This window comes from Nothoprocta perdicaria, unplaced genomic scaffold, assembly GCF_003342845.1.
Source record: "Nothoprocta perdicaria isolate Ctin4 unplaced genomic scaffold, notPer1 scaffold_120, whole genome shotgun sequence".
NCBI lineage: Eukaryota > Metazoa > Chordata > Aves > Tinamiformes > Tinamidae > Nothoprocta > Nothoprocta perdicaria.
The window spans coordinates 730,832-752,208 of record NW_020454317.1 but is presented as its reverse complement, the minus strand read 5'-3'; the positions used below and the strand labels follow the sequence as shown (position 1 = coordinate 752,208).

The window sequence follows — 21,377 nt, the reverse complement described above, 5'->3', positions numbered from 1 at the left end:
ATGGAGCAGGAGGGGGAGGAAGAGGAGGATGAGGAAGAGAAGACTATGCAGGAGGAGGAGGAGGAGGAGGAGGAGGAGGAACAGGTGAGGGAGATGGGTGCTGGGTCTGGGAGTGATGGGGGCGGCTGGCCCCTAACATCTCCTCCAACCGGCGTTTCAAGCGTTAGTGTTTTGCTTCCTTGCCCTCTCTCACAGGTGCTCGAGCCGTGTCCCCTGACGGAGGAGAACATGAAGGAGGGCCTCTCTCTGCTGTGTAAAACTGGCAATGGCCTGGCTCATGCCTATGTGAAGTTTGAAGCGAAGGAGAAGTGAGTGAGCAAAACGTGCCCTGAACGAAGGAGATCTACTCCTCCTCCTCTCCACAAATCTGCATAGATGTGGACCCCTGCTCTGAGCAGCTGGTGATGGCCTCATTGGGCAGGAGCATTTTTCTTCCAGGGCACCTCCTCTGGCTACTTCAGTTCCAGTCTGTCCCTCAGCATAGTCTGACCATCACCAGCTAGGACACCACAGCCGTGCACACTGCTGGGAGCATCAGCGTCCCTGGGGACTGAAGGGCACTTAGGGCATCCCTGGCTCTAGGCTGTGGTCCCCTGAGGGAACCTGAGCAGGGTGACCTCATCAAAGTCAAATCTCTAGGAATATCCATTGAGCGTCTTGCCTSATAACTGCTTAGCTTTAACCTCTGTATCTGTGAACACCATGCAGCAATGTCCTTGGGCTTCAGCGCCATTAGCACACTCAAATAAACCGAGACCTAAGTGGCCTCAGTGAGGCTGTGTCTTTCCCCAGCCTCTTCCGGCTAGGAAAGAGCTTCCATAGGGTGCTTGGTATTACCACTACCATGCAGCAGACCCATTTCCCAAGTTAGCCTCTTTTCTGCTCTGATTCTGCTCTTTCATGACAGCTACAGGGCAGTGGGAAGAAGTACTCCCTGGAAGTCACAGGAAATTGGGTCCCCTCTTACCTTTCAGCCTTGTTTACAAAATATTCAGCCTGCTCCTATTGCTTTTCTTTCACATCCTCTCTAGCAAAGTTTTCCAGGGCAGAAGGGAAGGAGGGAAAGGGAAATGCCCTTCCTCTGGCAATGGCGAGGGGCAAACTGAGAGCCAGTGGCAGGAGAGGTGCATGCGAGATGTTCTGCCCCCCGCCTCTCTCCCATAGGCACTTGACGGACATCAGCCTCCTTCAGCGCTACATYCACCTGCGGTACGTGAACTTGTCGGAGAACAAGCTGCGGGACTTGTCTCCGCTGAGCAGCCTAACGCACCTGCTTTGGCTGAAGGTGGATGGAAATCTGCTTACGAGTGCCTGCATGCAGGAGCTGCCCTACCTTCAGATCATCAGCTTTGCTCACAACCGCATCAAGGATATGGAGGGCATTACTCACCCCCGCTTAGCCAACCTCAGCCTTAAAGGTGATGCAGACCACCTCTCTGCATTCTTGTGTACATAGGAAGCTCTGCTTGGGTGAGATTAACTCTCTTGTGGCTTTTTTTTCCCCTCCTCTGGCCTTCAGGAAATAAAATCAAGGCAGCGCTGGGCCTGAGTCAAGGACAGTTGTTCAGCCTGCATATCTTGGAACTGCGAGGAAACAAGCTGGAGAGCACAGCAGGGCTAAACCTTCCCAAGCTCAAGACACTGTATCTGGTAAGGGGTCAGTCAGCTCGGGGAGTGGGACAGAGATGTGGCACAGCCCAGTAGCTTTGGTATGTGGGAGGAGGGCAGATGTTGCCCCCTTCAGAGCAGCATAATTTCCACGCTAGCCTGCTCTGTTCTGTCTTCTCAGCCTGAGAGATGAACATTTTTCAGAGAACTAAAGAGACCAAGTTCCTTCTTTGGGCTAGGTCCTTCTACATTATCTGCTTAGATAGTGTGAAAGGGGTAGTAATGTTTTGTATGAAGATTCCCATGAGCCTTGGGAAGATGAAGCTGGTGCTGCAAGGGCAGTCTTCAAAGCACTCAAGCAATAGGAATTCAAAGGTCAGTTTAAAGGAACTGGATCAAATTTGGTTAATATACGACACCATTGCAGGTGAAATTTAACATTAACACAGCTACACCCACCAGCAGGAAAAACAGGAGCTGGCTGTGGACCGTGTGGCGTTTCAGCCAGTGTCAGTGTGGAGGGCGCTGCTGTTAGCAGAGCCGCGTTACTCACTGTCCTTCATCCAGTAGTGGTGAGAGAAGCAGCTAGAGCAAGGCCAGGGATACGAGCAGCAGGCAGGGAGCGAGGTGCAACACACTGTGACAGCTCTCCGTAAGAGATGCTGCTCTCACACCTGTGTGACAAACTCCCGTGTAAGGTAATGTGATGATGAAGTCATTTAATTAAAGGAATTGAATGTTGATTTAGGGGAAAAAATAAAAACACTTTCTGCATTATATTGTTGGTGCTTGCAGGGCCAGAGCCTTTGAAACTACTTACACTGATGTGGTGGAGAATGTGAGAGCAATAGTAGGTTACTGTGCATTTTAGACTAGTGGTCTGTGAGCTCCCCACACTAATTCCCTCACAAGCTCCTGATTTCCTCTCAGGTTTAACCTACTAATCCTTCCTGGCTTTCCTGGCTTTTAAAGCTCTTCACAGTACCTTTTGTTAAATCTCAGCCTTTTTTTTTTTTTTTTTTCTCATTATCTTACCTTCCATTCAGGCATTCCCTTGGCCAGTTTCCCTTAAGTCTTCCTTTCTCTACCAAATATACTTTTCCTAAGAGACCCAGTCCCAAACTGTTGTGATGTCCCACCAGTTCCGCTTTTGCCCTTTTTGTTTGACTTGGGCATCATCCACCTCATCGCCTGGGTATGAGCAAAGAACGGAAAGCACAGCGGAGCCTCTCCCCCTTTCCTGCTCTAGTATCTACCCGTGTGGAGACTGCAGCCCCGAGCCACAGAGGCAGGGGAAGTGCTTCTCCGTGCCATCTGCTGTATGTGGGAGAGAGTGTGTGATTTCCAGGATTTTCCAAACTTGCCTGCACAGCCCTGTGGTACAGGGGTGGGAGAAATGATTCTTCACTACTGTGTAAGCCCTTCTCCTGCAGTGTTACTTATGTGTCATGTCCCAACTCAGCAAAGGGAAGCTTAGTGGTGACAGCAAGTCAGAAGGGTAGAAAGAGCTTTAAAGATGAAAAATAATTGCTCCCTTCCCTGTGTCTCCCCCCTTTCCCTTCTCCCTTCTTGCCTTCCTGGTGCTCAGGCCCAGAATGTCATTAGAAGCCTTGAAGGCCTCGAGGGCCTAGGACAGCTCACAACTCTGCACCTGCGTGACAACCAGCTTGAAACCCTGGACGGCTTCTGTAGTACCATGAAGTGCCTGCAGTACCTCAACCTGCGGTGGGTCCTTCCTGCTCTGTGCCAGGACCAGAAACACCCCCACCAGGCCATATTCCTATTTGTGTCTTTAGCRCTTCCCGGTTTCTGGTTTCTTTGTGAGTCAAAGGCCTGATAGGAATTGATTGGCATTTACTGCCCTTAACTTGTGTCCAGGCTTCAGCTGTCTGGAGATGTGACAGCCAGGACTTTTCCTGGGCTTCCTAGAAGACATCTACCCCTCTAGCCACTTTCAGACTCCACCTCATTTTTTTTTTCCTTTGCCAAGACACCTTTGGATCCCTTTCCACTTTCTCGGTGTCCAGGGTGGAAACATAAGAACCCTTTTCTTCTAGGTCTTTGCCGTAATATGGCTAAGCCAGATAATTCAATGGATTCTGTAAGCACGGAAAAATCCAGAGGAAATGGGCTTTGTGTTCCTCAGTTGGGAGAGCTCCACACCACAGGTCTGTGGTCTACGGTCTACGCTCTGTCACGCTGCTAAGTTTTGCTTTGTCTTCGTTGTGAGCTTAGCATCCTGCAAGGAYCTTGCTTCTTGTAATTCCTCCTCCCTCCCTCCTCACTCTGCTCTCTCCTCCTCAGGAGCAATGCGATCAGTAACCTTCAGGAGGTGGCAAAACTACAGGTGCTCCCCATGCTGCGGGCACTGGTGCTGTTGGACAACCCATGCTCTGATGAGGCTGATTACCGGGTGGAGGTCCTGGTCATGCTGCCCCACTTGGAGCGCCTGGACAAAGACTTCTTTGAGGAGGATGAGCGGACAGAGGCAAACAAAATCCGTCAGCAAAGGCAGGAAGAAGAACAGGTAAAAATGGCACAGGGAGAAGAAAGCAAAGGCAAAGAGAGAGGCCAGATTTGTCAGTGAAGAGTCTCCTCTTCTACATTACAGGAGGAAAAAACTGAGGGAAGCCAATCCTAAGGGCAGGGCAGAGGGGCTTGCAACAGGCACTGGCCAGCAGCAAAACCCTGCTGCCATTTCAATCCCTACTAGCAGGAGCAGTAAAGAGGAAAAAAAAAAAAAAAAAAAAAAAAGGAGCATGGATTCATTTAACTTCTTCCTCTTTTCTTCTTCAGGAAATGGAGGAATTTGCTGAAGATGATGTGACTGAGTGATCCTGGCTTTTCCTACTTGTTCCTCGAGCCCTTCATGATATGGAGATGTCCTTGCACTACTGGCATATGTGGCAGGGAAAGCAAGAGCTCCAGGTGGCTGCATGTGCCAGGAGAAAAGGGGAGGATTAGGCACCCCGGTCCTGGAGACTGCCCTGAGGAACTGCAGGGCTCGTGCGTTCACTGCGCACACACACTACTCTCAGTAAGGCCCTGAGGCAAAAGCAAGAGTTGTAGGTTACGTGGTTTTATTTTTGACTTTCAAAAATTTTGCAAGATTTTCTGATTTAAATAAAACTAGTTAATGAGCCTGGAGTGACTGGAATTGTTTATCCTGCACACCCACTTCTATTCCCTGGCGCTCTCACCCTCGTCTGTGAGTGCCTGTCCCCTGTCTGCCTCTCTCCCTTTCTCTCTCCATCCCCTACGTGCTGTTTGCAAAGCTTTGCTAAATCCTGACTCATCGCGGCTCYGGGTCACATGCTGCGGTCCCGGCCCTATCAGGGGCGTCTCCATCCTGCCGCCGCCGCCGCCGTTGGCTTAGAGGACACATCATCTCCCCTTGAGGTCCCGCATCCCTCCTCAGCTCCGTCCTCCTCTCCCCGCAGCCAGCACTTTCCCAGGGTCTCGTTCCCCCTGCCCTAGGAAGGTAAGTGTCTCCCCACGGCCAGCACTGCCCCCGCTCACCGCACGCRTTTCGCTGCCCTCCACCCTGTGCCCTCCAGACCCCACACGCACTTGGGGCCCTGCAGRGAAGGACCCGGGCGAGCGGCATTAAACCACCAAACTCCCCTTGCTTCCTTCCCCTGCTTCCCCCACCTCGTTCTCCTCCCGCCTCCCCTCACTTCTGTTTTCGTGTTTTAATTGCAGGTGCTCCTTGCTCCCCCCCAGTCAGGCATCCTTTCCGATGTGAATTTGAGGAGGGGGGCCGCCAATAAACAAACGCGGGTTGTGTTCCCAAGGGCACTGCAGGGAGGCTGTGGGATGGCGCTTCCTTGGGGGAGGGGCTGGGGGAAGGGAAGGAGGGAGAACTCACTTGGGCATCGCGGGGAAAATGACCCACGGTGGGAGCAGACTGGCCCCCCAGCTGGTGTTCCCAGCTGGGAACCCAGCCAGGCGGCGAGGAGAGGCAGGGGCAGGAGCGCGGATGTTCTCCTGTCTTTCCCAGCCCCACGGGCGCAGTGTGGGGGGGCAGCAGGAGAGGAGGTGACAGCCGAGCGAGCGGCAGCTGCATCAGCGTTGACACTGCAGCAGTGCGGGCTCCGGCGAGTGGCGCCCAGCGCGGGCAGCTGCGGCAGCGCGGGCCGCGCGGCGCCCGCCACACGCGGCCAAGGCCCTTGCAGCGCTGCGCGGCGGCGGCAGCGAGGGCGCAGTGCCGCAGCGTGAACTTCAGCGAGCGCTGCCCTGCTGACGTGCAGGGCCCGGAGCGGTGCCTACGCGAAGGCGCCGCGGCAGCGCCRCGCTCCTGGTGCTCCCTTGCCCGGCCTCTGCGCGAGGGAGGCTGCCGGCCTCCGTCCGCTGTGCCTGCTCCCCCTCTCCGCTGTGGTCGAGAGGTTCCCAGCTACTGGTCTGTCCCAATCCCTTATCCCAGCTTATCCGCCTCTGACCTGCTTTCAGGACGGTGCAGCCGATGCTGTGGATTTCAGTGTGGTCACTCACGCTGTGCAAGGGAGGAGGGAGACGCAGGAGTAGAGAAAAGAGTGGAAAGGGCTAGCGGGGGGAGAAGAGATCAAGCGAGYGGCAGGGTGGGGCAGGCAAGGCTGAGCCTGTGCCTGGCCTTTGGCTTCCTCCAGACTGGTCCCAACGGGGGCAGGTGGACACGGGCAGAGAGACACGGCCGCAGCCAGCGGGAGCGCACAAGCAGCAGGGGCGTCGCGGCCGGCACGGAGCTCGTGGTGCGGTCCCCGCTGCACCAACAGCCCCTCGAGCAGGGCCCGTTGCTCCCCGCGGCGGAGGCTGTTGGGGCAGGGCCAGGCACTGCTGCGCAGGCAGCTCCCAGCGGCGCGGGCACCGCGCTGGAGGAACTTCCCGCGGCGCGTGCCAGATGGCGTGAGGAGCTCTGCCAAGGCGGCTCTCGGGGATCCCAGCCCGCATGGACGCAGTGGAGGGCCTGCCTGGGCCCCGGAGAGTCCCAGCTCACCGGCTGCAGCTCCCCACTCCAGGAGGATTTGCTGAAACTTGAGCGCAGAGAGACTCCCCCCCATCTGCGTGATGTCCACGAGCGAACCGGAGGCGATGGGATGAAGAGCTCGGCAGCGCTGCACAGCCCCCGGGCCGGTGCGGGGGCTGGMGTGGGGTGGGGGTGACATGAAAGGCCAGTCTGTGGGAATCCGAAGGTGGARTGAGGCAGAGGAGGGTATTTTGCCCTTCTCCAGAAGGCAGACTGAAGCCACAGAAGCTGTTTCAAGCCGCCATCCCCACACACAAGCCAGTTTTCTACTTCAGGTTGAACTAGGTGCATCCAAAATGCCGCATCAGGTTGACTAAGGCGCATCCAAAATGCCGCATTTCCTTCCCTCCCCTTCTTACTAGATAGAGAGATGACTCCCAGTCCCGGATATCTTCCTCTGCCATKCACAGAGGAGCAGGTTCGAGAGGCTGGGGTCAGTCCTCTGTGTCTGGGCAGGGCCAAGTCTCCCTCCCCTCCTCCCGAGCTGGCTCTCCCATGTTCTCAGCACTGGGGCCTGCAGGAAAATGCCTCTTCAGGCTGCTACTCTCCCCTGCGCCGTGGGGCCGGCCTCCCGCGTGCCCGAGGGCGCCAGGCGGGGCAGCCGGATGCAAAGCCGGGTGGGAGAGCAGCGGCAGAGGCCCCCGCTGGGAGAGCAGCGGCAGAGGCCCCCGCTGGGAGAGCAGCTGCAGAGGCCCCCGCTGGCCTCCCTTGCGCGGGCAGGGGGTGGCCCCAAGGCCCCGCGGGTGCTGCAGCGGCGCTGCCCCAGACGAGCGCTGTGCTATGGGGCTGGGAGCCACCACTGGGCTGCAGGCACCTCAGGGGCCAGCCCAGCCCTCCCTGCTGCTGCGGCTGCAGAGACACCCTCTGTATCCCTGCATATCCTGATCCCGGCGTACCCTGATCCCYGCATATCCTGATGCGCACTTGGGCCTGGCCAGGAGGGGGAGGGCGCTCAGCTGCCGCTCTGGGAAAGGGGGAGGGGCTCCCACAGCTCCCAGTTTGTCATCTGTGGAGATTGAGCAGACTCCCCATCCCTTCCCTTCCCCTTCCCTTTCCTTTCCTTCTTCCCTTCCCTTTCCCTTACCCTTCCCCTCCCTTTCCTCCTTCCCCTCCCTTCTTTCTTCCCTTTCCCTTCCTCCTTCTCCTTCCCTTTCTTCTTCTCTTTCCCTTCCTGCTTCCCCTTCCTCCTTCCTTTCTCCTTCCTCCTTCCCCTTCCCTTCCCCTTCCCTTCTTCCTTCCTCTTTCCCTTTCTTCTTCCCTTCCTCTTCCCTTCCTCCTTCCCATTCCCTTTATTCTTCCCTTCCCCTTCCTTCTTCCCCTTCCCGTCCTTTCCTTTCCATTCCTTTTCCCCTTCCCCTTCCCTTCCTCCTTCTCCTTCCCTTCCTCCTGCCCCTTCCTCCTTCGCCTTTCCCCTTCCCTTCTTCCTTCCCCTTTCTTTCCCCCTTTCCTCTTCCCTTCCTGTCCCTTCTCCCTTCTTTCTCCCTTCTTTCTCCCTCCTCCCTTCTTCTCCCCTCTCCCTTCTCTCTCCCAACAGTCATCATGTCAATTGAGAAGATCCACGCCCGAGAGATCCTGGATTCTCGTGGGAATCCCACTGTTGAGGTGGACCTGTACACACAGAAAGGTAGGTGGGAGCGGATGGGAGCTGTGAGAAGGAACCTCCTACCTGTGCTGGAGGAGCTGGCTCTATACAGCAGCTTGGCAGCTATACAGCAGCCTCTCTAGAGCACAGAGCACAAATTTCCAGTAAAAAGTGAACTTTCTAGTGGCCCTCTGGCAAACAGCAAGCCAAGGGAAGTGGCAGCTCTTCCAGCCTCTGCCTGTGGCTTTGTCCTTGGCTCTGACTGCCTGTGTTCAGCACGTTTGCACATAGGGCTGAAAAATCACGCTTTGCCAGTGCAGCCACTAGTGAGGAGGCAGCTGCTGCACAGCTCCAGCAAAAGGGTCCCCTCCCTCCACTCCGGGTGGAGGATGCTGCATTTCATGTCTGACCACATGCGATTTCTCTAGGGAATCTCRGAAGTGCCATCATGAGCTCTGCAGTGGGAAATCACATGGGAACCACTGGCCGCTCTGTGTATGAGCCCCGTGACTAGTAGCAGCAGGGCCTGCAAGTTTCCCTAACACAAGTAACATAACCAACATAATATAACACAGCAAAACATAAGTAACAGAACTAACACCTCCTAGTCCTGTGCATGCAATGCCCTCCTGCAGCTGTGGCTTTAGCCCTGTGCGTTTGGAAGTACCTCATGAAGTTGCGGGAAGGTTTGTCCCCGAGACTCTGTGCGGGCGTGCATGTGTGCATGGCCCAGCTAGAAGGGGGGTGGACTGAAAGGTATGGGGAGCTGTGGGTGGCCAGAGAAGGGACTTGACTGCTCCGTTCTCCCCTTTCTTCCTGGAGGCAAAAAAGCCATCCCCAGTCAGAAAGGAAGGACATCTCTGGCGGCCGTGATTCCACTGCTCGCACCACGTGCAGCGGGGGTGCCGGGACAGGAGCTCAGCAGCCAAACATCCATGTGTCATCTGCAGTTCTGGCACTGATGTGGGTTTCTTTRTGGATCAGATTCAGGCTTTCAAGCTCTGCGCTTCAAAGCTTTTGACCATGGGTGAATTTGTTTCTGTCACTTGGGTTTTCCGCCTCTACGAAGACCAGCCACGAGTGGCCAGGCTGGGGCCATGTGTTTGCACTCTCGGTTCCCATATTCTTTCCCATGAGAGTCAAACAGAAGCAGATGCATGAGAACTTTCCTTTRTCTTCCACTCTTCTCACACCTGTGTTTTGTTGTCTCTCAGGCCTGTTTCGAGCAGCCGTCCCCAGCGGTGCATCCACCGGGATCTATGAAGCACTGGAGCTACGAGATAATGACAAGTCACGGTTCCTTGGAAAAGGTGGGGAGGTGTCTGCTCCCACACCCACATCCCTGGGGCTACATGTGCTTGGGGATTCGCTGGAGGGTCTCGCTCATCCACTAATGTGATGTGGATGTTATTCTGCTGACCTCAGCGAGATCCCAAAGGCACTGAGTTAGCATAAAAAGATCAGGGTTAGACTTTCTCTCGCTGTCTCCTTCTCTCAAACCCCTCTGTACTGCTCCTCTCTCTCCCATTCTCCATTCCTTTCTTTGCCTCACACTTTCTCTCTCTGTCTCTCTCTGTCTCTTCCCTTCTTTAGGGGTCCTGCAGGCCGTGGATCATATCAACAGCACTGTCGCCCCAGCTCTCGTGGGCTCTGTAAGGATTTCTCTTTATTCTCCTGTGTTGGACATTTACTCTGCTCTCTTTCTTTTTCCCTTGTCTCTGTTTCTGCCTCTTTTCTTTTAACTGGGCTAATAGACATAGTGATGTTCTCTGTCAGCTTGGGCACACCCCTCCTGAGCCTTCATGTGCGTGTGTCTGCAGGGCCGAAAGAATTAACCCTGCTGGCTCCATTGCAGCATCTCTGCCACCTAACCAGTCACCTTGATGCTCACTGTAGGCCTCTGTCCCTATTTCAGAAGTGCTCCTCYTTAAGCACTACATAAATCCCATCCATGGGCCTCTGGACCCAYGTCCATTCTTCTCATCTGCTCTCCCTCCAGCATTCATGGTGTGGTAGAGCAGAGACCACATCTGCGCAAGGTCTGGAAGCCCCCAYGGCAGCCTGTGGCCTTGCGTAACAGTGGTGACATATCTGTAACCAATTCACTGATGAAGACCTGGAGCAGAGAGATTCCAGTTGCTCTGAGGAGAGCTGAACTGGAGCCACACGCCACACCAACTGCAGCCTGTGCCCGTGTGGATCTCCTTGTGGAGCCAAGCTGAGAGACCAGCTTGCTCCACCCTTGAAAACACACGTCCTAGTAGAGGCTCCCTGTACTGGGCTTAATTCTGCTCTCCACCTTGCTCCCAGCGATTGCTCCAACCAACTCATATTCACGCGCTTCTGTTTCGCTTAGTGTCTCTGTAGCCATACCACCACAAAGCTCCCTAGAAGCTGCCAAAAGGCTGCTTCTTCTCACTCACTCTGAGTRAGCGTGTGGCTCTGTGTGGCCTTGCCTGGGTTGTCACCAGTCCCCAGTCCAGCTTGGCTACAACTACAGTGCGCGGCAGCCACATCGCTACGTAATTTGACTGTATACCAAGGGACTGAATTACAAAGCTTTCTGTGTATATACACCTTCACAAGCCAAAGAAGTCCCAGTCCCTCCAGCTTCTCCATCAATGCTTCACATAGCAGAGAAATTCTCTTCAACATCCTTAGGAGCCATTTCTTCTTGCAGGGCCTGTCTGTGGTAGATCAAGAGAAGATAGACAATCTGATGCTCGAGATGGACGGCACAGAGAATAAGTGTAATTCTTTTTTCTTTTTTTTTTTTTTTTTTTGTCCTGGGAAGTGAATATTATGGAAGGGTGGAGGGAGGCTGCAGCGCTGGGGTGGAAGGCATTAACAGGGCTGCCAGAGACACGTGCGAGCCCAAGGCTGGGCTGGCAAGGGGAACTGCAGGGCAGAAGGGACATGTTTGAGAGGCTTCATCCCTTTTTTGGTTTTGCTTACAGCCAAGTTTGGTGCCAATGCTATCCTGGGAGTTTCCCTGGCTGTGTGCAAGGCAGGAGCTGCAGAGAAGGACGTTCCCCTGTACCGGCACATTGCTGACTTGGCCGGCAACTCTGATCTCATCCTTCCTGTGCCAGTAAGGCTCCTCCATYCCTGACATCCAAATTCAGAAACTTCGTAAGAACCTTCAAAGGGTGTGCTGGGAGGGAGAGAAGGAAGGGAGATAGAACTGAAACATCAGCTGAAGGTACCTTAGTGCTCAAGCAAGCAAACCAAGGTCTAAGATTTGGGAAAGACTGAGAACAAAATGCCTACACCCGGARTAGTGCATGAAGTTCTCCCTTCCCCGTCTCCACAAGGGGATGGAAAGACAGAAAAGGGTAGGAGACTGATTGAAGACATTGGACAGCTTTTGTAGAGGAAAGAGCTATATAAATTAGGATGTTTCAATCTGGGAAAGAGGGGACTGAGAAGCATATGGTAGAAGTTGTAGTGGGGTGGTTTGGGGATCGACTATTCGCTCTCAGTACAAGAACTAGAGGGCATCATGTGAGACCATGAGAGGCCTGGTTCAAAAGAGAAGGTGGGTCTTCACACTAAGAGTACCTGCCCCATGGAACTCCTTTCCAAAGGGTGCTGTGTACGCTAAAAATTTCATGGGGTCAAAGAGAAGAGAAAACAGAGGTCTTGGAAGAGAGATTGACCTAGCATTACTGAATGCACAGGAAAAAAATACCTTGGGAGATCTCTGGGAATATCCTCTCCAAAGATTTCTTTCGTGACACTGTTGGAGGGAAGACCCCAGGCTATTTGGCTCTTTGCTCTGTTGCACTTTAGCTGAGGTACTGTGTTATCCTGTGGATGTGCTACGTTGCAAATGGACAAAGGGAACCATCCAAGAGCCTCCTCTAGCTGGTGCCAAGATGGGTACTATCAGCTTTGGTTCTCTTTTGGACTCCTCTAGGCTTTCAATGTGATCAACGGAGGTTCCCATGCAGGGAACAAACTGGCCATGCAGGAGTTCATGATCCTTCCTGTGGGAGCTGAAAGCTTCCGTGATGCAATGCGCATTGGGGCTGAAGTCTATCATAACCTGAAGAGTGTCATCAAAGAGAAGTATGGCAAAGACGCCACCAATGTGGGTGATGAGGGAGGTTTTGCCCCCAACATCCTGGAAAACAGTGAAGGTGAGAACCATGCAGAAATGGGGTAACACTGCCTGCAATGCTTGACTAAGCCCTTTCTACCCTCAGCTTTTGTTCAAAATGCCATGCCTTGGGGTCAGTGACCTCCTGTGTTGGGGGATGGTCCCCTTCCTCCCCAGTGCCCTTGTCCTGTTCACAGCCTGTCCATACAAATCTTTCATACACGCCTAGATATCCCCAAAGCCCTCCTCTATATTGTCACTAAGCTGTGGGATTTTTTTTTTTTTTTTAATTTATTTCTTCTCATTCCTTTGGATGGCCTCTGGCATGTTTCTGTTGCTCTCTGGACTCCTTTCTTCCTCTCCCATTCCACTATTGTTCTCTGGACTCCTTTCTTTCTCTCCCATCCTACCCCATCCCATCAGCCTCTCCCAGCTGCTCTTCCTCTCAGGATCTGTGAGTATCTCATCTGTGGATGCAGTGGAGCATCTGTGAGCTGAGTTCTCAGAGTTCTTTACATGGGCTAACTCTCCTGACTGCAATTCTCCTCTTCCCAGCTCTGGAGCTCCTCAAGGAAGCTATTGACAAGGCTGGCTACACAGACAAGATTGTCATTGGTATGGATGTGGCAGCCTCTGAGTTCTACCGTGACGGCAAATACGACTTGGACTTCAAGTCTCCGGATGACCCAAGCCGCTACATTACTGCAGATGAGCTGGGTGACCTCTACCAAAGCTTTGTACGTGATTACCCAGGTGAGCTGCTGTGGTTGGCAGTGGGCATCGGCACCGGAATTGCACATGGAGCAGGCACATCCCCTCTGTGTTTTGGGGGTGGGAAAGGAAGCCGTTTTGAATGACGCTTCTTCTGCTGTCTCTTCAGTGGTTTCCATTGAGGATCCCTTTGACCAAGATGACTGGGAGGCTTGGTCTAAGTTCACAGCCAATGTGGGGATTCAGATAGTAGGAGATGACTTGACGGTGACAAACCCCAAGCGCATTGAGCGAGCTGTTGAAGAGAAGGCCTGCAACTGTCTCCTGCTCAAAGTCAACCAGATTGGATCTGTCACAGAGGCCATCCAAGCGTGAGTCCATCTCGCTGTCCCCACTGTCTTATGGGGCAGGAAAGGTTGGTGTTGAAAGACAGCAGGATCTAGCATGAACCATTGGACAAAATCTCTTTTGTCTCCACAAGAATGTAGAAAGCTGAGGGTGGGGCAAGGGAATGCCTGGATGTCACCCCATGCAGGCAGTGGTTACAGGAGGGGCGACTGATGACATTTCTTGCTCCTTGCAGATGTAAGTTGGCCCAGGAGAATGGCTGGGGTGTGATGGTGAGCCACCGGTCTGGGGAGACCGAAGAYACCTTCATTGCTGATCTGGTTGTGGGACTGTGCACTGGGCAGGTAGGTAAAACCCAGGCTATGGAGAACTTTTGGGAAGGAAAATAAGGGTAGGAAGAGAGAACCCATTCCTTTCCCCTGTGGGGAAACTCGTGCAAGTTATAAATAAGCTCTTACAATATTTGTTATTTGGAATACTTTACAGATAAAGACGGGTGCTCCCTGCAGGTCTGAACGCCTGGCTAAATACAACCAACTCATGAGGTAAGGAGCTCCAAGGATGGGAACGCTTAAGAAAAAATGGAGAAGCAACTAACTGGTGTGGGAGGAGCTGAGAGCCCAAGAGTAGAAGGGGACTATGGGGGAAGCATTATGAAAACAGGGCCTAGAGCCAGGAATAGGATCCTGGGCACATCTCCAGAGCAGACCTCTTTCCTGTTTCTTGGCATGATGGGACAGCACTCTCATGCACAGCATCTGGGAGGTGCAGAGTTTCTGTCCCATTTCAGCTTTCTGCCTGATGGACTGCATCTCAGGTGCTCTGGTGCCTCTGCTGCTCCCTTGCAGCAAGGGCCTAATGTTTGTTGTCTCTCTCTTCTGCAGGATTGAGGAAGAGCTTGGTGATGAAGCACGTTTTGCCGGACATAACTTTCGCAATCCAAGTGTTCTTTGAACGTTGTCCCTAGGGCACTGCCACCTTGCTGCTCTTTCCCAAATCACAGTCTYTGAAGTCCTCTCCACTGCTCCTTTTTCTGCTCTCTCTTTCCTCTCTGCCACCTGCCACTCTTACCTCAAGTCCCCATGAGTTCAGGTCTGTGTGGCTAGATGTATCCAGGTGAAGGATAAAAGTGAGGCCTACACTCTCTCCCTTGCTTTAGGGTCATTAGCATTTCTAAATCTAGGCATTTTGTGTCTTTTCTTTTGTGTGGGGCTCATGTCTGAGTCACTTTGTTCACATACTAGACTATGGAAGCCTACCACCTGATGTTCTTACGTTGTACGCCGAAACATGTGCAGTGAACATAAGCGTGTTGGCTAGTGTCTTTGGACAAGTTTTGCATCTGTAGCTGTGTTTGGACGAGTGTTACCAGTGGCCCTTGTTGTGCATGTGTATAGGCGTGTGTGTACTGGCCTGCACTGTCATTTTGCCCCAGGCGTGTTTGTGCTGAGCCGTGGTGGGACCCGAGCGTCTCTTCATTCCACTCTGAGTGTTGTGTTGTATCGAGTTGTGCTCGCCAGCAACTTYGCGTTGAACTGCACCGCTTTCTGTCACTCGGTGTACGTGTGCCGTCAGCCTCTGGGTGAAGCGGCTCTGTGGGGTATCGTGGGTCAGTGCATAGTAGTGTGAGGAGTATATCAAGACACAGTCGTAAACAAACACACGCTCTCATTTGCTTCTCTTGGCCTTTTTCTCTGTTTCCTTCTCTCTTGCTTTCCTTCACCCTGTCCTCCACCTATAACATCTGCTTCACCTTCTGGACAACCCATGCTCAGCTGAGCAACACACAAACTACAGAACCCTAATATCAATTAAAATGTGTTTCACACCTGAGTAGCCTGGCTTCGCTGGATGTCTTTCTCCACACAGTTGGTATCCGGGAAATCTTGCAAGCAAAGCAGAGGACGATCAAACAGAAAGGGAGCCAAAGCAAGCAAAGGGACAGAARGAAAGAGGAAGCCAGGTACCCCATCTCCTTTCACTGCACTGCCACATAGCTAGAATGGTCTGTCCACTAATGTGCTTGACAGAGAAAAGAGCTGGAGAACACGGAGAGAAGGGCAAATGGGAAAGCGTAAATCCCCTCCCAGCCCTCTTCASCAAATCACCTTGCATGCAGGAATGACAGGGATGTTGTGCAAAGGTTTTAATCGTGCCCTTCACTGGTGTAACAGACTTCAGAGTAGGCCTCAGACAGCTGCACAACTGACATTTATTTAAATGTTTTTAATACTGGAACTGCAAATATTTAAAGAGAAGAAGCTGCCCCTGCAAAGGAGAGGACATGTAGACTAATGAATGGAGACATAACTGGGCTATCAGCCTCTTTCAAAGCCATCTTAGTACACAGGGGACAATACAGCAGTACTTGGGCAAAATATCCATCACTCCATCTATTTTTGCAGCAGGCTGGGTAGAAGCAAATTTCACTGCCTGATAAACAACTATTCTGAAGGGACTCCAATGAAGGTGTAGGGAAGGGAGGTGCTACTTTGAGAAATCCAACACAAGGCATGACAGAGAATAAATGATGAAAACATTTTGCCATCTATTCACACCAGTAGCCCATCCGTGCATGTGGGCACACTCAGGTCCTGCAAAACTTGCCCTCACCCAAGCCACACAATCTTGTCTCTCAGGATAAGCAAGGAAAATAAATGAAGACTGAGGTGGATCCTAAGTCCTAAATCCTCTCAGCTGTGCATGGAGGTTGACCTTAAAGCGGAAAGCAAATGCTTTAAAAAATCAACACTGGCATTTCACTGCTGATTGTGAATAACACATGAAATGGAGTAAGTTCAGGAAAGGAAGACAAAAGATGCAATACGCATCCCCAAAAAACAAAAGAGCATGGGAAGAGAAAAAACAAGAGTAAACACAGCATAGGTATCAAAGGGATTGTTAGATAATATGGACCAGATCTCAGTAATAACTGTGAGATTGTTAAAGAACATGGACCAGATCTGGATAATAATCTTTTAGTCGATGTCCTAGCTACAGGCGCTCCCTTGCCCACGACTGCCACGAAGCCGCCCGTTCAGTCTCTTGCAGAGTCTGCAGTTGCAGGGTGACACTCATCCYACCCTCTAAAGACTGCAGCCAAAATGGGAGACCAGCCACCGTGTCCTTCTTCCACACCTCCTACTCACAGAGTCCAGGTGCACAACGGTGCTGGAGGGACCGTGGAACCCACTCATATCAATATAGTCTGGAGATGGAGAGGTATTGCTGAGGTATTGAGAGGTATTGAGGTATTGCTACAGATGGAGGGGGATCCGTAGGTCTGGATGCTTTCGCCTAGGGATATGTCGGGCAGCCAATACTCCTCAGGGCCTGGCAATGGAAAAAAGGGTCACTGATGTGGATAGTCTGTGACGCTTCTCTTGAGCAGCACGGGCTGTGGGGCCAAAGGGGTGCCTGCCTGCGGAGAAGAGGGGATTTGGGGCCTGCCAATAGGCTTCGATACTGATATGTTGAGCAATACGATGTAGTCAGTGGAGAGAGGAAACCACAAAGAAGTTCTTTGTCAGGGTAACTGGTTATGGTGGGGCACCAAGCTCCCGGTTAGAGCACCAGGAAAGCACCTGAGGGCACCGAAAGTGGAAAGTGCAGTGCCCRGGAACCAGGAGCGGGCAGGGCTGCTCCGCTGCGCTGGCCGGCACTGCTCGTGTGGGGCGTCYGGGCGACTTGTCCGGGTGCCTGCGCCTCGCAGCTCCCCTGCCACCCGTCCTGGCCTCAGAGACCGCGGCCGTGGGCCCCACAGCCCGGCCGGCCCCACCGGCCCCACCGGCACCTCAGCCAGGAGCTCCGCACCCCATGGCCCCAGCAACCCCGTCCTGGCAGCCGCCCCTGCCCCCCAGCCCAGCGCCCCCGCGGGTCCTGCTCCTGCAGCCCCCGCCTGCAGCCGCCCCACAGCTGCCCCCCAGCCCGGCGCCCCCGCGCCCCCCACGTGCCACCGCCCCACGGCCCGCCCCACAGCCGCCCCCCAGCCCAGCGCCCCGGGCCCGGGCACGGGCAGGGCCCGAGCCGCCGCTGCCTGCTGGGAGCTGTAGTTCCGGCATCTCCGTGGGCGAAGGGAAAGCTCCATTTTGCTCCTCCGGAGCGCTCCGCCCGCCTCGAAGCGCGGCCCCCGGCGCAGGTAGGACGGGTCGGCGGGAGCTGCTCCGCCGGGCACCCCCCGTTAGAGGGCACCCGTGTCCCGGCGCCAGCGGCGGCGCGCCCGGAGCGCGGCGCGGGGCGTCCCGCGCCCACGGACCCGCGTGGGGCGCCCTGGGCCCGGGGGCGGGCGGGACGGGGCCGTGCGGGGGGCCCTGCGGCCCTGCGCCACCTCTGCGTCTGCTAAATTCCGGGTGTGCTGCATTCCAGGGAGCTGCACGGGAAGAGGGCATGGATGTGCACAAGATGCGGGTGACGCTGGGCTTGTATTTGCACACCTGGCTGCAGCTTCCCTTCCTTTAAAATGCTGGGGTCTTGCAAACAATGTGGGAGCTGCTTAGCAGTCAGGACGGTCCTTTTGAAATGAAGTTGCTTTGCTTTCCAAGTCCCATGTGCATTTCTCCCCCCAGCTCATTTTTTTATTTTATTTTATTTTATTTTATTTTATTTTATTTTATTTTATTTTATTTTATTTTATTTTATTTTATTTTATTTTATTTTATTTTATTTTTTCTCATTTCATTTCATTTCATTTCATTTCATTTCATTTCATGCAAGGAGGGAGAGGGGCTGTGCTGCCCTCCCTGAGGCGACAAGCCCGTTGGAGCCAGGAGCCCCCAGCGTGGGAAGAGTTTCCCGGCGCGGCGCTCCTGCCAGCGAGGCGTCCTCGCGCCCTGGCGCTGGAGAAGGTGCTGGAAAGCCCCAAGGCGGAGCGGGCGCATTGCCCCACAGCGCCGCCTCAGCCCGGTGTCTTTCCCAAATCAGGAGGGTTTGTCACTGACGGCACGAGGTGTAGGAGCGGTGTGGGYGCCCGGCATGCTCGGGTCACGGCAGGTATCTGCCTTTGGCCATCATCACATGTATGACTTTGTGTCTCTCCCTTTGCCTCGGTGGAAGAGATGAGGTTATGGCTTCCATGTAACAGCAATATCCAAACGCTTTGTATTCCCATGCCGGAGGACTCTGACTGCATAAACTGATGTCTTCATGGGACTGCTGCGCGGTAATGTGCTTTCCGTCGGAGTGTGGGGGATAACAGTGACGAGGTAGAGACCTGACAGTATCTGTTAAGGGAAACATTTGTGGCTTTGGTTTTGTTTAAATTCCCAAATCCTGTTCTGTTTACATGACATTTTCAGAGCAAGGTCTAGCTGTTAGAGGGATCATTTAACAGGAGCCCCCACCAAAGCCTGCGGAATTGTTCTTCTGTTTGTAAATAGGTGTGCGTGCCCGTGACAGAGCTGGAAAGGGAGCGGTTTGGGAATTAGCCTTACGAGTGATGGAGATGGTGCTTTTCCTCTACAAGCAAGCCCACAAAAGTCAGGATTGCATGAATACAAATTGCTGCCCCATTCCTGCACCTGTTTCTCTTTTTTGAGTAACCTCTGGTGACTTTTCATAAGCTAAGATTTGAGGCTTTATAGGAAATAGGCCACCTTTGGATGGCTCATAGAAATTGTGCTAAACCTAATAGGATTGAGATCCAGTACTGGGGTCTCTGCCAGTTATATTATGTAAATAATAAATAATGCTAAACGTGTCAACTTAAATTCAAAACCTTTTTTTTAAAAGTTAAAACTTTTGAACTTGGGCACTGACTTAGCAATAGAAGACGACAACATGAAACCACTTCCTACTCTAGTTTCTGGTTAAATGAAATAGGGGTGACTGGGAAGCGTGACGCGTTGCTGATGCTGAGGACCCTCAGACGGTTTAGAACGAGCATGGAGAGGCGGGAGTTGTACCCTTTTCCATAGGTTTTGTGCAGTCTATTCCCCAAACCATAAAAGGTTACTTCAGTGATTTGGATATGTTGTTTAAAATCTGGAAAACAGGGATCCTGAAGAGATCCAGCTTCTTCCTTAAGTCTTCAGCCTCTAAGGATCACGCTCCTTGCGAGCTCAGGAGGCTGGATTGCAAAAGGTAACAGTTTGAAACAGCGCTGACAGCTGTGAACATTCCTACTTCAACAGCAGCGATACATTTTTATTATTTTACAGGAGCTTAATTTGGTATGACGCCGTGCAAAGCAGCTAGTACTTACATCTGTGTTTGGCATCAAGAGTGTGTTCTCTTTAACACAATGCCTCCGTAAATAACATGCATTCAGAAAGGTTGCTTTTTAAACCTTGCTGCCCAAAATCCGTGGGTGGTTTTTTTTTTTTTTTTTTTGCAAAGCTGTAACTTTTCCAGTCCTCCATTTCACATTTCCAACAGAAACAGTAGCAGTGGCAAAGAGGAGCCCCCGGAGATGTCCGCCTGCTGACACGGGCAGTAGCGGGAGGTGGGTTGAGAAGGAGGGATGCGAAGGGAAGGGAAGGGAAGGAGACTCGGCGGCAGGAGGCACGCGTGTTTACGCGGCGTGATGGGGTGCTGGGTGCCAGCGGAGCTGGCTCTGGATCCAGAGGCACATCAGCCCAGTGCCGCGTCCAGGGTAAACAGGGAGGGCCTTAAACGGCACAATACCAGTGGGAAGAGGGTGTGGAACAAAAGGGTTGGGAGCCATGAGCTTGCAAGGATGTCGCAGACACTGTTGTAAGTGTTGTTTTTCCAGTGTTCACACGTAATGGGGATTAATGTCACAGAAAAACTGATGAGGAAATTAATGCGTGGGCACTCGGTGCTGAGTTTGGGTGCTGCACGGTAAATGACGCTTGGAGCCCCGTCACTGGCAGTGAGGACAGCAGGAATGGGTGAATAAACGCCCGCTGGAGGAGCTCGTCCAGGCTGCTCGCTGCCGGGGACGGCGGCTCCTGCTGCAGGCGCCGTGTGTGGTTGTCCGTGTGTGTTGTGTGTTTAAGAGCCGGCAGAGCGCAGGCCGGTGAGCTGGCCCAGCGGCGCAGGGAGCGCAGGGCTTGCCCGTTCGCACGCGCAGCTCGCCACGCTCGAACGCGCCGGCACGCGCGCCCACGCGTGTGTAAGGCGTCTTGGCTTTCTCCCTTTCGTGTATGCGACCGGCTGAAGCAGTTGGCAGCGGCGACACTTCCTCGCTCCAACGCTTCTCCTCCCGGGAGGCCCCTCACCACCTCTAGCTTCCCGTGCCCCACGGCGCCGATATTTGGGTTGGACCCTTCACTGACAGCAGGTAACAAAATTAATGAGCTCCCGCCCACCCCCTTCCCGGGGCCTCGGGCCCTTGACTGCAGCTTCCTGGGAATGGCCGTATCCGTTCCCAGTGAGGCCGAACTTTGCGAGCAACGCGTGCCAAGACGGGCTGCTGCAGCTTATTAACAGCGAGGAGCAGCGAAACGCGAGGCGCATTTTATTTTATTTTATTTTATTTTATTTATCTGTTGAGCTATTAACGCTCTGGGCGCGCTTATGCTCCGGGCCGCGGGGGAACGCTTCTGGCCGCGCTCGGCTGGGACGTGGCACTGCTCGAGCCGTGGAGATTTCGCGGCGGCTCCGGCTGCTCCCTCTCTTCCCGTGACGGGGAGCGGCAGGGCGCGAGGCAGGCGGCCGGCGCTCCCTTCCCTCTCCATTCCCGCTCCCTTCCCGCTCCCGGCTCCCGCCTCTGCCTTTGTGCCGTTGCTTGGCAACGGCGAGGGGGGATGGGCCGGCCTCCGGCGGGTGGGGGGGGTGGGGGGGCGCGCGCCTGGCGTAATCCTCCAGGCAGGCTCCGCATGCTGATGAGCGGCGGCGCGGCGAAAGCGAAGGCCAGGCCTGGAGTACGCCGGGCCTGGAGTGCGCCGGGACGCGCGCCCCGCAGCGGCGCGAGGGGCTCGGCCGAGGAGCGGGAGCAGGGGGGCTCCCGTCCGCGGCAGGGCGTTTCCAGGCCGGCTCTTCCGCGGTGTCTCGCGGCCCGCGGAGCCGGAGCGGCCGCGGGCGCCGCCGCTGCTTTGTAGTGGGTGGCGCGGGGAGGCGGCGCC

At 53.9% G+C, this 21,377-nt stretch overlaps 3 protein-coding genes across 3 annotated transcripts in view; all 3 read left to right on the top strand.

Annotated features, from left to right (window-relative positions):
* Positions 1–4,676, top strand: LRRC23 (leucine rich repeat containing 23). Its single transcript, XM_026054326.1, has 7 exons — positions 1–84; positions 196–308; positions 1,165–1,418; positions 1,520–1,650; positions 3,197–3,333; positions 3,913–4,135; positions 4,405–4,676. Exons 1-7 carry the CDS (start codon positions 1–3, stop codon positions 4,441–4,443), a joined length of 981 nt encoding a protein of 326 aa, XP_025910111.1. The 3' UTR covers positions 4,444–4,676.
* A 315-nt stretch (positions 4,677–4,991) lies between these two features.
* ENO2 (enolase 2) lies at positions 4,992–15,127 on the top strand. Its single transcript, XM_026054255.1, has 12 exons — positions 4,992–5,089; positions 8,145–8,234; positions 9,407–9,502; positions 9,786–9,844; positions 10,873–10,942; positions 11,150–11,283; positions 12,112–12,334; positions 12,850–13,047; positions 13,175–13,376; positions 13,589–13,697; positions 13,840–13,898; positions 14,238–15,127. The coding sequence occupies exons 2-12, from the start codon at positions 8,150–8,152 to the stop codon at positions 14,305–14,307; spliced, it is 1,305 nt and encodes a 434-aa protein (XP_025910040.1). The 5' UTR covers positions 4,992–5,089; positions 8,145–8,149; the 3' UTR covers positions 14,308–15,127.
* A 5,414-nt stretch (positions 15,128–20,541) lies between these two features.
* The window catches only part of ATN1 (atrophin 1), a 26,373-nt gene continuing 25,537 nt past the window's right edge, over positions 20,542–21,377 (top strand). The window contains exon 1 of the mRNA XM_026054337.1: positions 20,542–20,593. The gene's annotated coding sequence lies outside the window, so the exon portion shown is untranslated. The remainder of the gene's footprint in view (positions 20,594–21,377) is intronic.